Consider the following 17,980-nt stretch of genomic DNA (forward strand, 5'->3'; position numbering starts at 1 on the left):
TGACGAAACATCTGACCGAGACATTGCGCTTCTTGGCTATCTCAATATCTCTCTTTCTCGAAGCTGGATCAGGATTGGTATTGTCTATAACTATACTTTTTCCTTGATTCAAGTATTGTTGGGCTGCAGCAATGCACTTCTGCCAGCTGCCTAAAGTGTCTTTGTTGACGTATCCGTATTCCTTCAGATAATTCTTTGCAAAATGCGATTTTCCGGAGTCTGGACTGCCGACCATAAGTACCACCTGTTAATGGATATCTATAAGCACGAGGAAAGAGCGGGCCTCTGTTCACATTTGACGTTCACGATGATATTCGTGTTATGCACGATGCTTCTGTCGAAACCGAGGAATCACATGCCGGAAAAATTTTACTTAGGTATTTATCATTAAAAGAATACTTTGTATAATTCTCTTTTATGTTATTTCTCATTAGATCATGGTACGAGAGGAACAAACACATTTTTCCAGCGAGTAAATGGGAACCTTTTGATCCAACAAAAAGTTATGACAAGTATACAGTGTCGGATAAAAATAGGAAAAAAGATAAAATCTGATAAACTTAGATTCAATGAATTGTCCAATTTCGTTTAAAGGATTCAGATTCAAAGGACTGTAATTTAGTAGAGCTACATAATCGAGTAAATGAATTAAATATTATCACATAACTGAATGAATTTGAATCTGAATCCTTTAAACGAAATTGGACAATTCATTGAATCTAAGTTTATCAGATTTTATCTTTCTTCCTATTTTTATCCGACACTGTATACTTGTCATAACTTTTCGTTGGATCAAAAGGTTCCCATCTACTCGCTGGAAAAATGTGTTTGTTCCTCTCGTACCATGATCTAATGAGAAATAACATAAAAGAGAATTATACAAAGTATTCTTTTAATGATAAATACCTAAGTAAAATTTTTCCGGCATGTGATTCCTCGGTTTCGACAGAAGCATCGTGCATAACACGAATATCATCGTGAACGTCAAATGTGAACAGAGGTTCGCTTTTTCCTCGTGCCTAATCGCAATATTACATACATTAAAATAACATGCCAACATTGTGATATTGCTTCATAAGTTTTATCACTTAGTATCTTTACCTTAGTTACAATAAAATCGTAGGACTTGGTTAGAGGGCGTGTGAGCGTGTGGTCGTGTGTGATTTTAGCTGTGTTGTTAGGGCATAGTTAGAGAGTTGTAGAGTAAGGTGCGTAGCATAGAAGCGTTGGAGAGTAAGTGGAGAGGCCGGAGAAGCGGCACGAGTGAAGGCGTGGCTCGGGAAGGCGTAAAGCGAACATTTTCCGTTTCGGAAGAAGTGGCGGTGGCTTTTTTAGGTTATGGCGTCGCGCGGTTCACCGAGCGCGGGAAGTGCGGGCAGTGTCGGTAATAATGGTAGGGTAGGTAAGACAGGTAGGAACAGGATCGACAGCAAAACTGAGGGTAAGCAGAGAAAACTAGAGATAGGTAAAGTAGTAACATTTAGAGATGAAGAAGATTTAAAGCATAAGATAAACTCTATGGGGGATGAGATAAAGGAAATGAAAGAACAGGTGGATAAAGAGGTAGGTAAGATTGAGGAGGTGAAAAAGTGTTTCACGCTTTACGTAGAGGAAAGGAAAGATAAGGAAGAGAAGGATGAGGAAAGATTAAGAGAAATCGAGAGGAAATTAATAGATCTTGAAAATAGATGGATAGGCTGGTTCGAGCGTGGCGAGGGGGATGCAGATAGGGAAAGTGACACGGATGTCGGGAATGAAAGTGAGGGCGGGAAAAGCGAGAGCGGAAATAGTAGTAGAGTAAGTAGAAAGAGTTACAGTAGGAGAGGGAGTACATATGCAGGATCTTGCTCGGGATGTAGTGAAGGGAGGTTGAGTAACTGGGAGGTAGGCAAAATTAAAAAACTGGTGGTGGACAAAGATAGAGAGAGGAGAAGGTGTAATATAGTTATGAAGGGGATAGTATTGCCAAAGGAAGTGGAAGGAGACATAAGGGCTAGTAAGCAATGGATACAGGACTTCATAAAAGAAAAAATAGATGTAGAATGTAAAATAGTAAGCAATAGAAACAGTGGGACAGTGTTGGTGGTAGAGATTGAGAGCGAAGAAAAGAAGAGGGAAATAATGAGAAACAAAAGCAAACTAAAAGGGGGCAAGGTTTTCATAGAAAACGACAATAAAATCGTAAAACGTATAATGGTGCGGTAATATAAGAAAGATCCTCCTTGACATACATTAACTGATCTACCATTACTGTTTTAAGCTCGCTGAATTCACGCTTCAGAACTTCTAAACATCTCTGAAGAAGCTGATAGATAGAATTACCTGTATGTGAAAATTTAATTTATGCAGTAGAACATTATATATCACGCCAATGTTACTCCAAAAGTGACACTGGAGTATTTTATTAACTTAAAAATTCTCTAAATCACTGAGACATTCACCTTTCTTCATTATAACACTCCGACGATAGCCAGATCCATCCCAATAACTGAATGTGATCTCAATTTCTTCTTCCTTCAACACGTTCTGCTTTCCAGCCCATTCTTGCCTCAATTCTTCCTTAAGTTTATTTTCCTCTTCCTCTCTTTCCCTATCTGGCAAGAAACTTGTATCTACATCTGGATTTTTCTTAATCTTCTTAATCGCGAGGCCATCAGATTGCTCATTTTCTGACTGCGGGGATTTTTCGGCATTGTCTTCGTCCAGATTAAAAGACAAAGCTTGAATCTGTCTCTTCTGTTTGTTCTTTTCTTTTCCTGCTCTTTTTCACGTTCCTTGTATCAAAGCATGATATGTATGACTAGATGACATTCAGAGCACTGGGCAAAAATCACATAACATTCAGAGCACTGGGCAGAAATCACATGTATATATGGGACGATCCACGTCACTTTTACCCCCCATCTGTCCAAAATTGGTATGGACGGATTTTAATGATCAAGGGCGGAAAATGTTTGTCTTGAAAAGAGCTTTCGAAAGGCGTGTGGCATATATGCGCAATTCAACATGGCGTCATAGTTATGGCTGCTTAAAGGGATAAATTCAAAATTTCAGATCCAACATGGGCAGATAAAACGGTGAAAAGTAACTAAATTCATGTGAAACTCAGTATTTGGGAAATTTTGGGGTCGCTGATTACAAATCTGAACGTAAAATTGTGAAATTCAAAATGGCGGATCCAATATTGCGGATGCAAATATGAGAAACGGACGAAAATTCCAGTAAATGATCTGAAAACTCTTACTGGAAGGTTTTTTGGGTCGCTGATCACGAATTTGTAGCTAATTTGTTAAAAAACAACAGACAAACCGTGTTAATTGAAATTCTACTTTTAGCGTTACCCAGAGATGACGGCGTGGACGTGGTAGAAATTCATCTCCTTTGGAGTGCTTTATTTTCGTGAGTTTCCCTGGCCTCTCACGCTTCGGGGTGCTTTATTTTCGTGAGTTCACCTGTACTGTAGAATGTTCAGTGGTTGCTCACTAGCAGAGTACTGATAAGAGATTACAGTACATGAAATACTCTGCTAGTGAGCAACCACTGAACATTCTACAGTACAGGTGAACTCACAAAAATAAAGCACCCCGAAGCGTGAGAGGCCAGGGGAACTCACGAAAATAAAGCACTCCAAAGGAGATGAATTTCTACCACGTCCACGCCGTCATCTCTGGGTAACGCTAAAAGTAGAATTTCAATTAACACGGTTTGTCTGTTGTTTTTTAACAAATTAGCTACAAATTTGTGATCAGCGACCCAAAAAACCTTCCAGTAAGAGTTTTCAGATTATTTACTGGAATTTTCGTCCGTTTCTCATATTTGCATCCGCAATATTGGATCCGCCATTTTGAATTTCACAATTTTACGTTCAGATTCGTAATCAGCGACCCCAAAATTTCCCAAATACTGAGATTCATATGAATTTAGTTACTTTTCACCGTTTTATCTGCCCATGTTGAATCTGAAATTTTCAATTTATCCCTTTAAGCAGCCATAACTATGACGCCATGTTGAATTGCGCATATATGCCACACGCCGCTCGAAAGCTCTTTTCAAGACAAACATTTTCCGCCCTTGGTCATTAAAATCCGTCCATACCAATTTTGGACAGATGGGGGGTAAAAGTGACGTGGATCGTCCCATATATATATATATATATATATATATATATATATATATATATTCACGGCAAACCGCATATACACTCGTACAAAAAAATAGGGAACATTTCATGAACTCTAAAAATTAAGCTATTTTCAAACTGCTGTAAGTCGGCGAAAAATTATCGAAAAAAAATTTAAAAAAGCATTTTGAAGCTTGAAGTTTCAACTTTAACGCACTTTCGGTGGATTTTTAAAATTTTTTTATTTTCTCTGTTGTACGCCTTAAAAAAGAACACATTGTTTTGTTCCTTAAAATTAACTTGTTTGACTACTTGAAACTCAATTAAAAATTTTTTTTTCAAAAAATTCAATTAACGTTTCATAAACTACATAATTTTACCTACAAAATGCTTTTTTTTAAATTTTCTTACGATTTTTTTGGACCGATTTACACGACTTTGAAGCAAACCCTGTATTTTTTAGAAAAAATGACGTAACTCGATGAAAAATCATCGTAGAACAAACAAAAAAAAAAGCATTTTAAAGCTCAAAATGTCAGCTTTAACGTGGTATCGGTGACTGTAAAAAATTTTTCTGTCTTCCTTGTTTGGTGCTAAAATTAAAAATGTTGATTTATTCCTTAAAATTACACATTTTTAACACTCTGCAGTTTGATAAAAAAAATTTTTTCACAAAATTCAATACAAATACCACAAACATTTTACCTACAAAATGCTTTTTTTTAAATCTTCCTACGATTTTTTTTGACCGATTTACACAATGTTGAAGTTAACCCTTTTTTCTTGAAAAATGACATTTACCGCCGACATTAGCATTAACCAATGTGCACCACGTGGAGGTTGTCGGTCGGATTTTGCACATCGTGTGTGTGTGTGTGTGTGTGTGTGTGTCACAGCAGAGATAAGGACTCCGCAGCTCGTCATTTCTGCAGTATTTAAATGACTCTAAACCCTCTCTGCTGTGTGTGTGTGTGTACGTGCGCGCGCGTGCCTTTAAAATTGTGTATTATCTCCTCTCTGATTAATTACTGCTTGCAATCGCTCTCGCATGTTTATGCATCTTTCAATTGCGCTTTGTGGAATTTCGCGCCAAATTTGCCTAAGCGCTTCTCCCAATTGGTTCAGATTATACGGCTGCTCCTCGCGACGCCTTAATCGTCGTCCTATTTCGTCCCAAATGTGTTCAATGGGATTTAAATCCGGACTATTGGCGGGATGTGGTAATAATGCAATATTATGCTTTTCGAAAAAGCGCCGAGTTACGTTGGCCGTGTGAGGACGATCATTGTCTTGCATAAACACAAAATTTCGGTGTATTTGACGCAAAGGCAAAATGTGAGGTCGAAGAATGTCACTCACATAACGCGCACTTGTCATCGCAGGAGGTGGTAAAATGACTAAATCGGTTCGGCTTCTCACGGAAATGCATCTCCACACCATCACGGAACCGCCGTTATGAGCTCGTACTGGCATAACGCAACGTCGGTTGTAACGTTCATTTCGTCGACGCCAAGTACGTACACGACTATCATTGCCGTAAAACCGGTAAATGTCTACGCATCATTTCGAAAATTTTCTTTCGCTTGTTACGCTGCGAGACTTATCAAAATTTTGTTTCGTTTTTCACACTACAAGAATCGGCTGTGAACACATTTCGGGATTTAAATATTGGCGGAATTCTGTCACGTGTCACAAGTCACGTGATTGCATACGGCGCGAAGTTTGCAGCAAGACGTTGATTTTTAGAGATATGCGTACAAAAGTTTATAAACACAATACACAGCCGATTCTTGTAGTGTGAAAAACGAAACAAAATTTTGATAAGTCTCGCAGCGTAACAAGCGAAAGAAAATTTTCGAAATTGTGTGTAGACATTTACCGGCTCTACGGCAATGATAGTCGTGTACGTACTTGGCGTCGACGAAATGAACTATACAACCGCCGTTGCGTTATGCCAGTACGAGCTCATAACGGCGGTTCCGTGATGGTGTGGGGATGCATTTCCGTGAGAAGCCGAACCGATTTAGTCATTTTACCACCTCCTTCGATGACAAGTGCGCGTTATGTGAGTGACATTCTTCGACCTCACATTTTGCCTTTGCGTCAAATACACCGAAATTTTGTGTTTATGCAAGACAACGCTCGTCCTCACACGGCCAACGTAACTCGGCGCTTTTTCGAAGAGCATAATATTGCATTATTACCACATCCCGCCAATAGTCCGGATTTAAATCCCATTGAACACATTTGGGACAAAATAGGACGACGATTAAGGCGTCGCGAGGAGCAGCCGTATAATCTGAACCAATTGGGAGAAGCGCTTAGGCAAATTTGGCGCGAAATTCTACAAAGCGCAATTGAAAGATGCATAAACATGCGAGAGCGATTGCAAGCAGTAATTAATCAGAGAGGAGGTAATACACAATTTTAAAGGCACGCGCGCGCACGTACACACACACACAGCAGAGAGGGTTTAGAGTCATTTAAATACTGCAGAAATGACGAGCTGCGGAGTCCTTATCTCTGCTGTGACACACACACACACACACACACACACACACACACACACACACACACACACACACACACACACACACACACACACACACACACACACACACGATGTGCAAAATCCGACCGACAACCTCCACGTGGTGCACATTGGTTAATGCTAATGTCGGCGGTAAATGTCATTTTTCAAGAAAAAAAGGGTTAACTTCAACATTGTGTAAATCGGTCAAAAAATATCGTAGGAAGATTTAAAAAAAAGCATTTTGTAGGTAAAATGTTACAGTTTGTGATATTTGTATTGAATTTTGTGAAAAAAATTTTTTATCAAACTGCAGTGTTAAAAATGTGTAATTTTAAGGAATAAATCAACATTTTTAATTTTAGCACCAAACAAGGAAGACAGAAAAATTTTTTACAGTCACCGATACCACGTTAAAGCTGACATTTTGAGCTTTAAAATGCTTTTTTTTGTTTGTTCTACGATGAGTTTTCATCGAGTTGTCATTTTTTCTAAAAAATACAGGGTTTGCTTCAAAGTCGTGTAAATCGGTCAAAAAAAATCGTAGGAAGATTTTAAAAAAAGCATTTTGTAGGTAAAATTATGTAGTTTATGAAACGTTAATTGAATTTTTTGAAAAAAAAATTTTTAATTGAGTTTCAAGTAGTCAAACATAAGTTAATTTTAAGGAACAAAACAATGTGTTCTTTTTTAAGGCGTACAACAGAGAAAATAAAAAAATTTTAAAAATCCACCGAAAATGCGTTAAAGTTGAAACTTCAAGCTTCAAAATGCTTTTTTAAATTTTTTTTACGACAATTTTTCGCCGACTTACAGCAGTTTGAAAATAGCCTAATTTTTAGAGTTCATGAAGTGTTCCCTATTTTTTTTTGTACGAGTGTATAACATCGTGTTATTTTTATTACATTTAGGAAAATTATTTCATATTAACTCAATAGGCGTTAAACTTGCATACATAGGGAGCGTTCCAGCAAGTGACACAAGCCGACACAAACGTCGTTCTATCTTTCTTTTTTGGCAATGAGTAACAAAGACAAAACGATACCTGTGTCGACTTGTGTCGCTTGCTGGAAAGCTCCCATAAGTGAATCTCGCGTTTTATGTAAAATTTTGTAAGAAATCGGTAATCTAACCTATACTACGTTTACGCAAACGTTACTTAATTCTGTAGTAACTTACGAACGATACGATAATTCCTCCGCATAAACGGGAGATTTTATAGTAACTACGATGATATCGTTCGTATAAGTTACTACAGAAGTAATACTCACGTAAACGTAAACTATTATTCTTTGACTTATCAAGAGTTGTAAACTATTATAATTTCTGTCACATGCACTTAGTCGCGTAAAAGAGTCACGGTGCGGTTTTGCTTCGCGTCGTATAATAATAGGACAATTACATGTAAATAAAACAATTATCTTGAATCAGAAAAAATATTAATCGTCGCGTCGCGTAAAGAGTCACGGTCGGTCTCGCTCCGCGCGTACTTGACGTGGGACACTATACCGTGTTATAGGTTATAACTGACTGTGACAGGTGACAGCGCGCTAAACGCACTGTCTGCACTGGTCTGCACTGCGCGCAGTTTACACACACGTATACATCGAGAAACTGGCGATACTAGTGGCATCGCCAGTGTCGAAAAAGTGAAAAGGGCGCGATTCCAGCCAATGAAATGATGCCATGGCATGAAAGACGGTCGACGTAAAAGAAGTATCTTAAAAATAAATTTTCACATTTGGACTTTGCCTCGCAATATCTCCGCTCGTAGGGCACGTAGCGGAAATATTATAAGAGAAACCCCCCCCCCTAATTCGACCCCAAGCTATCGATTAAGCCTACTTAAAACTTGATCCGTTCACTCGTTATCGAGATCTCAACATCTCGAGTACTCGCAACTCGTCGCGTCGCGTAAAAGAGTCACGGTCGGTCTCGCTCCGCGTGTACTTGGCGCGAGACACTACCGTGTCTCTTGATTATAATTATTTTAATTACTATAATTTTGAGAGAAAGATATAGAATTTCTGATTATATAATATGACAGATGAATTTTTGATATTTAATATCATTATTTCCTTTATTTTTAGTATTTTTTATGAGAGTATTAGCGGAGTTAAATCGTAGACCTATAGATTTTGTAGAGGGGGAATCAGAGTTAGTTTCAGGGTTTAACATTAAATATTTTAGAGGGGGATTTGCTTTGATTTTTATGGCGGAGTATGGTATAATTATTTTTTTTAGATATGTAATGTTATTGTTATTTACAAATATTTATTTAAATATAAATTTAATGTGTTTATTTTTAAATATTGTGATTTTATTAGTTATTTTTATGCGAGGACTTTTACCTCGAATGCGGTATGATGAGTTAATATATTTATGTTGAAAAATTATTTTGCCTTTAGTATTAAATTATATAATTTTGGTTATAGGGTTTAAATTTATATTTATAATAGTAATTTATGAAAAAATTAATAAAAAGTTTGAATTTCTTTTTTATATTTTCAAAATATATTCTTGAACAAGATCATTAATTAAATTTTTTTATTTATAAATAAGTTAGTTTTTTTCAAGAATAGTGACATCAGGAAAGAATAATAAAATATAGGAAGTAGGAAGATGAAAAAAATTGGCTAATAGAGATAAAAGGATTTTCAATAACTTGGGCTCCTGCTCAAGTTAAAATGATAAAGTTATTAATGAAAGGTCAAAATAATAATTGAGAGGGCGGTCTTCAAGGCATATGTCAAGGATTAATTAAGGGAAGGGTGTAAAGGATTAAAATAGAAGTTAAAAGGGCCAGGACTCCTCCTAGTTTATTAGGGATAGATCGTAGAATGGCGTAAGCAAATAGAAAATATCACTCGGGTTGAATATGAATAGGAGTAATTATAGGATTAGCAGGGGTAAAGTTATCTGGATCTCTGAAAATATATGGGTATTGGAAAATTAAGATTGAGTAAACTGTTAGGAATAATATGAAACCGAATATATCCTTAAAGGAAAAATAAATATGGAAGGGGATTTTGTAGGAATTACTGTTAATTCCTAGAGGATTTGAAGAGCCAGTTATGTGAAGAAAATATAAATGTATAATTACTATTATTAGGATGATAAATGGGAGGATAAAATGTATAGAATAGAATCGATTTAGTGTTGCATTATTAATTGAAAATTCCCCTCAAATTCATATTACGATTATTTGACCTATGTAAGGAATAGTGGATACTAGGTTTGTAATTACTGTGGCTTCTCAGTAAGATATTTGGCCTCACGGTAGAACGTAGCCAAGGAAGGCTGTTGCTATAAAAATTAAAAAAATTCTTACTCCAATTATTCAAGTATCGATTAGTTTGAAAGAATTATAGTAGATTCCTAGGGCGATGTGGGTATATATACAAATAAAAAAAAAGAAGCACCATTAATATGAATATTATGTATTAATCATCCATTTGAAATATTTTGTATAATATGAATGATACTTGAAAATGCAAGTTGATTATTGGGGCAGTAGTGTAGTGATAAAAAGAATCCTCTAATAATTTGAATGAATAAAAATATTCCTAATAAGGAACCAAAATTTCATCAATAAGAAATATTGAGGGGAGTGGGTAGTTTTAATAAGGATTTTTTAATAACATTAGTAAGTTTATTCATATTTGTTTAAGAAATCTTTCGTAGGGAGGATAATTTGATGGTACATAATTTGATAATAATAAATATAGCGATTAGTAGAAAGAATATACATAAGAATGTAAAATTATTGTAAGGGTATGTGTAGATTATGAATAAATTTTTAAATATTTCTTGGTTAAAGGTAGAAAAAATTTGTGTTTCTATGTAAGAATGTAAGGGTCAGGCATTATTTTTAAAATTAGTATATCTTAAATAATAGAAAAAGATTAGATTGATAATAAAATTAATTAATATAATATAATTTATGGAGAATTTATTTTGGACATTAGTAATAAGACTTGAGAAGTAAAGAAAAATAATTAATAAGCCACTAATTATGATTAAAAACAATAAAATAGAGTATATAGGGTTAGGTTGTCATAGTGAAATTATTAGACAAATTGAGAAGGTATTAATAAGAATTAGTAAAATTATGAGAATAGGGTGAGATTGAATGTTCATTAGTATATGTAGGATTAAAAATAATAAAATTATAAAAAAAATATAAAAAAAAAGTATTTTTGGCATAATTATTTATTAATATGGGTTAATTTAATAATGAGATTTTATTGTAGGAACAAAATATAGTTTATAAAGAATATTAATTTTGGAGATTAAGGGTATAATATTAGATTATTTTTTTGATAGTTTTTAAAATTTTGAATTTATTTTTAATTTACAAAATTAATATTTTTAATATCTTAAATTATAAAACTAATTTTTTTAGATTTAATGTTAATTAGAATTCAAATTTTTATAATTTCTTATATTTTATTAATTTATATATATATATATATATATTAATTATTTTGATGTTAATGGAGATGGTAGTGGTAAATATTTCATTAATTATAGAACAAGAAGTTTGAGTCGCCAGTAGATAATTAAAAATTACTAAAGATGTTGTAATCGACCCAACTGGCCAAATTTATTAATCGAAAAACGCTACGTTTCGACCGAGGATCCGGTCCTTTTCAAGCGTGTATACAAAACTCACAAATGTCGATTAGTCAAGCATAATGCCCTAACTACACCGAATCTAAAAGCTAAACGACAAAAAATTAATTCGCAATTAAGTGAAAATTATATCAATATTATACAAAACTGAAACTTACATATTTGTGCGTCGGAATCTAAGTAATAACAAATTCGTTGAACGGTATATTTCGTGAAATGTTTGTAACATGACATAGCCGAGCGGTGGTAAAATTTAGACTGATGAGCCTGACACTTATAAACAGACTGGTGCCGTAAACAATAAAAGGCAAGAACATAGAGAGGGAAGCAGCGGAGAGGAGAAACCAGCTATATTTCTTTTATGATATGTTCGTAGAGAACGTTAAGATTCTCCGTGTCCTTTTGCAAATTGATGGTGTCGTCAAATTTTTTAATAAAAAACATCTCCGCTATTTCTCTCTTTCTGGTCTGTCCTTCCTTATGTAATATTTCAGGTTTTCCCCAGTCAAAATCATGCCCATAGGATATTCGGTGTTCACTCACTACAGAAAGATTGCTAGCGTGTTTTCTAATATCGCTCTGGTGTTCCCTGAGACGCGTACACAGATGCCTTTTAGTCTGCCCTATATATGTGGCCCTACAATCCCTGCAGTTAATTTTGTACACTATGTCAGTTTGTTTTAGGTCGTTAATTCTGTCTTTGCCCCGTCTTATTAAGCAATCAAGTTTTTTAGGAACCGTGAATAAGGTAGTGATGTGGAGTTCATTTAAAGTACGGCAAATGCTATCACTCAACGTTTTTATATAGGGTAAAGGTATGCAGTTCTTAAAATCAAAAGTTGTGTTATTGTCAGTGGGAGTATTAAGTGTGTTGTTACGTGTTTTGAGAGTGTTTAGACGTTTGGCAATGTGTTTATTAACGATTGGTTTAGGAAAACTGTTGTTGTTCAAAATTTCTTTAATTATTTTAATATTGCCATCGTGGAATTTTTCATTAGAAAGTAAAACAGCGCGATCAACCAAGCTGGTAATAGTGTTCAATTTGTATTTTAAAGGATGGTTAGAATGAAAATTTATGTAACGTCCAGAGAACGTCGGTTTCCGATACCAATTAGTTATCAATAAGTTGCCATTCCTAATTACAGTCGTATCCAGGAAGTTGAGTGACGCATTCGTTTCAATTTCATAAGTGAACCTAAGTCTAGGATGATATCCGTTGAAAACTTTTAAAATCAAGCCCACACTTGTTTTGGGGACCACCGCAAAAATGTCATCGACATATCTAATGAATATCCGGATGTTAAAATTCAAAAGGCTTAGGCAATGCGTCTCTAAGTCATCCATGACAATATCAGCGACGACCGGCGATAAAGGAGATCCCATAGGGCTGCCGAAGATTTGTTCGTAAATTTCGCCGTTAAAACTAAAACTAGTGGACGATAAAATAAGATCGATTGCGTGTAAAAACTGTGATAAATTGAGGTCAGTCTTGCTAGAAATATAGTTCCACCTTTTTTCAATTCCCTTTAATACTAAATCTTTAGGGATGTTCGTAAATAGTGCCGTGACGTCAAGTGAAATAAGTGTTTCGTCATCATTAATATTCATGTTGTTTATAAACTTCGCAAAGGACCAACCATCTTTTATGTGCGATTTCGGTTTCGGGATCGACGTGTGTAAGGTCTTTTGGAGGAGACTAGCCACGTTATAGAGCGGGCTACCCAACGCTGAGACAATAATACGTAAAGGGAGGCCGGCCTTGTGAACTTTCGGCAGTCCGTAGGCTCTCGGTAGATTTCCATTGGTGCAATTGAGTATTTTGTATGTACAGTCACTGATGATGCCATTGTCAAGCCAAGATTTGACCAATTCATGAATTTTAGATGTAATTTTATTTATCGGATCTTTTTTCAATTTTTTATAAGTGTCTTGGTCTCCAAGCAATTCAGTCATTTGGTTTACATATGCGTTCTTATCCAAAATGACAGTTACTTGGCCTTTGTCAGCCTTGGTGACAAGGACATCATCATTATCACGCAAGAATTTTTTACAAGCAGTAAATTCTTTCGTGAAAAATCTGTCAATATGGTTAACATGTTTATTCAAACTCAGAAACTTGTGCAGCGAGTTGGTAATCGAACGGCGGGTATTCTCTACCAAGTTTTTCGGAATTTTGTATGTGTTAAATTCGAAATTTTTAATAATGCCTAAAGAGGAGCACAAGCGATCTTTTCTCTCTCTCGGATTAGTGGGCAACGCGAAATTACCACCCAAACTTAAAAAATTTAATACGTTAGATGGTAAAGATTTACTACTCGCATTAATAATCCATTTACTGCGATCAATGCTTAAAAAGGAGTTATAAAAAGTATTTTGCTTAGTCATAATTATGTTCAATTTTCTTATTAATCTAAATCTCGTTTCCTCGTCATGTCGATCGATGGTGTAAGTATTAAATGTATAAAAGTTTTGAATTACGTCATTCGGTAAAATAGAGGCAAGTGTATCCTCGATTTTCTTAACATTAGATCGCAGAAATTTTAAATCGAAGTTAACATCTTTGATTTCAAGGTTAAGTATGTTTCGTTGGTAACGTTTTTTCAGGATGTTGAACTTGCGAGTTGCACTGTTGCTTTGGAAGATGATGTTGAATCTAAGAGTGTGTATATGTGGAGGTAAGACGTCGTCTCTCCTACATCGGAGCAAAAAAGTCAGTCGATGTCTTAGTGAGTTGATCTTGATCTTCGTATTAATCCAAGACTTTAACAGTCGCGTGGTGTTATATCCAAATTTCCTTGTAATAGATTCGAAATATCCTTCATCTCGGTTGGACACCATTATTGAGGTCAAAGGTGTGTGTTAATAACAGAACAAGAAGTTTGAGTCGCCAGTAGATAATTAAAAATTACTAAAGATGTTGTAATCGACCCAACTGGCCAAATTTATTAATCGAAAAACGCTACGTTTCGACCGAGGATCCGGTCCTTTTCAAGCGTGTATACAAAACTCACAAATGTCGATTAGTCAAGCATAATGCCCTAACTACACCGAATCTAAAAGCTAAACGACAAAAAATTAATTCGCAATTAAGTGAAAATTATATCAATATTATACAAAACTGAAACTTACATATTTGTGCGTCGGAATCTAAGTAATAACAAATTCGTTGAACGGTATATTTCGTGAAATGTTTGTAACATGACATAGCCGAGCGGTGGTAAAATTTAGACTGATGAGCCTGACACTTATAACAGACTGGTGCCGTAAACAATAAAAGGCAAGAACATAGAGAGGGAAGCAGCGGAGAGGAGAAACCAGCTATATTTCTTTTATGATATGTTCGTAGAGAACGTTAAGATTCTCCGTGTCCTTTTGCAAATTGATGGTGTCGTCAAATTTTTTAATAAAAAACATCTCCGCTATTTCTCTCTTTCTGGTCTGTCCTTCCTTATGTAATATTTCAGGTTTTCCCCAGTCAAAATCATGCCCATAGGATATTCGGTGTTCACTCACTACAGAAAGATTGCTAGCGTGTTTTCTAATATCGCTCTGGTGTTCCCTGAGACGCGTACACAGATGCCTTTTAGTCTGCCCTATATATGTGGCCCTACAATCCCTGCAGTTAATTTTGTACACTATGTCAGTTTGTTTTAGGTCGTTAATTCTGTCTTTGCCCCGTCTTATTAAGCAATCAAGTTTTTTAGGAACCGTGAATAAGGTAGTGATGTGGAGTTCATTTAAAGTACGGCAAATGCTATCACTCAACGTTTTTATATAGGGGTAAAGGTATGCAGTTCTTAAATCAAAAGTTGTGTTATTGTCAGTGGGAGTATTAAGTGTGTTGTTACGTGTTTTGAGAGTGTTTAGACGTTTGGCAATGTGTTTATTAACGATTGGTTTAGGAAAACTGTTGTTGTTCAAAATTTCTTTAATTATTTTAATATTGCCATCGTGGAATTTTTCATTAGAAAGTAAAACAGCGCAATCAACCAAGCTGGTAATAGTGTTCAATTTGTATTTTAAAGGATGGTTAGAATGAAAATTTATGTAACGTCCAGAGAACGTCGGTTTCCGATACCAATTAGTTATCAATAAGTTGCCATTCCTAATTACAGTCGTATCCAGGAAGTTGAGTGACGCATTCGTTTCAATTTCATAAGTGAACCTAAGTCTAGGATGATATCCGTTGAAAACTTTTAAATCAAGCCCACACTTGTTTTGGGGACCACCGCAAAAATGTCATCGACATATCTAATGAATATCCGGATGTTAAAATTCAAAAGGCTTAGGCAATGCGTCTCTAAGTCATCCATGACAATATCAGCGACGACCGGCGATAAAGGAGATCCCATAGGGCTGCCGAAGATTTGTTCGTAAATTTCGCCGTTAAAACTAAAACTAGTGGACGATAAAATAAGATCGATTGCGTGTAAAAACTGTGATAAATTGAGGTCAGTCTTGCTAGAAATATAGTTCCACCTTTTTTCAATTCCCTTTAATACTAAATCTTTAGGGATGTTCGTAAATAGTGCCGTGACGTCAAGTGAAATAAGTGTTTCGTCATCATTAATATTCATGTTGTTTATAAACTTCGCAAAGGACCAACCATCTTTTATGTGCGATTTCGGTTTCGGGATCGACGTGTGTAAGGTCTTTTGGAGGAGACTAGCCACGTTATAGAGCGGGCTACCCAACGCTGAGACAATAATACGTAAAGGGAGGCCGGCCTTGTGAACTTTCGGCAGTCCGTAGGCTCTCGGTAGATTTCCATTGGTGCAATTGAGTATTTTGTATGTACAGTCACTGATGATGCCATTGTCAAGCCAAGATTTGACCAATTCATGAATTTTAGATGTAATTTTATTTATCGGATCTTTTTTTCAATTTTTTATAAGTGTCTTGGTCTCCAAGCAATTCAGTCATTTGGTTTACATATGCGTTCTTATCCAAAATGACAGTTACTTGGCCTTTGTCAGCCTTGGTGACAAGGACATCATCATTATCACGCAAGAATTTTTTTACAAGCAGTAAATTCTTTCGTGAAAAATCTGTCAATATGGTTAACATGTTTATTCAAACTCAGAAACTTGTGCAGCGAGTTGGTAATCGAACGGCGGGTATTCTCTACCAAGTTTTTCGGAATTTGTATGTGTTAAATTCGAAATTTTTAATAATGCCTAAAGAGGAGCACAAGCGATCTTTTCTCTCTCTCGGATTAGTGGGCAACGCGAAATTACCACCCAAACTTAAAAAATTTAATACGTTAGATGGTAAAGATTTACTACTCGCATTAATAATCCATTTACTGCGATCAATGCTTAAAAAGGAGTTATAAAAAGTATTTTGCTTAGTCATAATTATGTTCAATTTTCTTATTAATCTAAATCTCGTTTCCTCGTCATGTCGATCGATGGTGTAAGTATTAAATGTATAAAAGTTTGAATTACGTCATTCGGTAAAATAGAGGCAAGTGTATCCTCGATTTTCTTAACATTAGATCGCAGAAATTTTAAATCGAAGTTAACATCTTGATTTCAAGGTTAAGTATGTTTCGTTGGTAACGTTTTTTTCAGGATGTTGAACTTGCGAGTTGCACTGTTGCTTTGGAAGATGATGTTGAATCTAAGAGTGTGTATATGTGGAGGTAAGACGTCGTCTCTCCTACATCGGAGCAAAAAAGTCAGTCGATGTCTTAGTGAGTTGATCTTGATCTTCGTATTAATCCAAGACTTTAACAGTCGCGTGGTGTTATATCCAAATTTCCTTGTAATAGATTCGAAATATCCTTCATCTCGGTTGGACACCATTATTGAGGTCAAAGGTGTGTGTTAATAACAGAACAAGAAGTTTGAGTCGCCAGTAGATAATTAAAAATTACTAAAGATGTTGTAATCGACCCAACTGGCCAAATTTATTAATCGAAAAACGCTACGTTTCGACCGAGGATCCGGTCCTTTTCAAGCGTGTATACAAAACTCACAAATGTCGATTAGTCAAGCATAATGCCCTAACTACACCGAATCTAAAAGCTAAACGACAAAAAATTAATTCGCAATTAAGTGAAAATTATATCAATATTATACAAAACTGAAACTTACATATTTGTGCGTCGGAATCTAAGTAATAACAAATTCGTTGAACGGTATATTTCGTGAAATGTTTGTAACATGACATAGCCGAGCGGTGGTAAAATTTAGACTGATGAGCCTGACACTTATAAACAGACTGGTGCCGTAAACAATAAAAGGCAAGAACATAGAGAGGGAAGCAGCGGAGAGGAGAAACCAGCTATATTTCTTTTATGATATGTTCGTAGAGAACGTTAAGATTCTCCGTGTCCTTTTGCAAATTGATGGTGTCGTCAAATTTTTTAATAAAAACATCTCCGCTATTTCTCTCTTTCTGGTCTGTCCTTCCTTATGTAATATTTCAGGTTTTCCCCAGTCGAAATCATGCCCATAGGATATTCGGTGTTCACTCACTACAGAAAGATTGCTAGCGTGTTTTCTAATATCGCTCTGGTGTTCCCTGAGACGCGTACACAGATGCCTTTTAGTCTGCCCTATATATGTGGCCCTACAATCCCTGCAGTTAATTTTGTACACTATGTCAGTTTGTTTTAGGTCGTTAATTCTGTCTTTGCCCCGTCTTATTAAGCAATCAAGTTTTTTAGGAACCGTGAATAAGGTAGTGAT

General features: G+C 35.7%; 1 protein-coding gene and 2 long non-coding RNA genes across 3 annotated transcripts; all 3 read right to left on the minus strand.

Moving 5' to 3' along the window:
• Positions 1–11,227: 11,227 nt before the first annotated feature.
• LOC139785535 (uncharacterized) lies at positions 11,228–13,535 on the minus strand. Its single transcript, XM_071724709.1, has 2 exons — positions 11,444–13,535; positions 11,228–11,374 (listed from the first exon to the last, which is right to left on the minus strand). The coding sequence occupies exon 1, from the start codon at positions 13,236–13,238 to the stop codon at positions 11,634–11,636; it is 1,605 nt and encodes a 534-aa protein (XP_071580810.1). The 5' UTR covers positions 13,239–13,535; the 3' UTR covers positions 11,228–11,374; positions 11,444–11,633.
• A 663-nt stretch (positions 13,536–14,198) lies between these two features.
• Positions 14,199–14,526, minus strand: LOC139785536 (uncharacterized). Its single transcript, XR_011721980.1, has 2 exons — positions 14,415–14,526; positions 14,199–14,345 (listed from the first exon to the last, which is right to left on the minus strand). It is a non-coding gene; the product is annotated as an uncharacterized lncRNA (long non-coding RNA).
• Positions 14,527–17,167: 2,641 nt separating this feature from the next.
• LOC139785534 (uncharacterized) lies at positions 17,168–17,662 on the minus strand. Its single transcript, XR_011721979.1, has 2 exons — positions 17,384–17,662; positions 17,168–17,314 (listed from the first exon to the last, which is right to left on the minus strand). It is a non-coding gene; the product is annotated as an uncharacterized lncRNA (long non-coding RNA).
• Between the last annotated feature and the right edge of the window lie 318 nt (positions 17,663–17,980).

Source organism: Temnothorax nylanderi, unplaced genomic scaffold (assembly GCF_030848795.1).
Source record: "Temnothorax nylanderi isolate EJ_2023f unplaced genomic scaffold, tnyl_v1.0 TNYL_tig0823_pilon, whole genome shotgun sequence".
NCBI classification, from domain to species: Eukaryota; Metazoa; Arthropoda; class Insecta; order Hymenoptera; family Formicidae; genus Temnothorax; species Temnothorax nylanderi.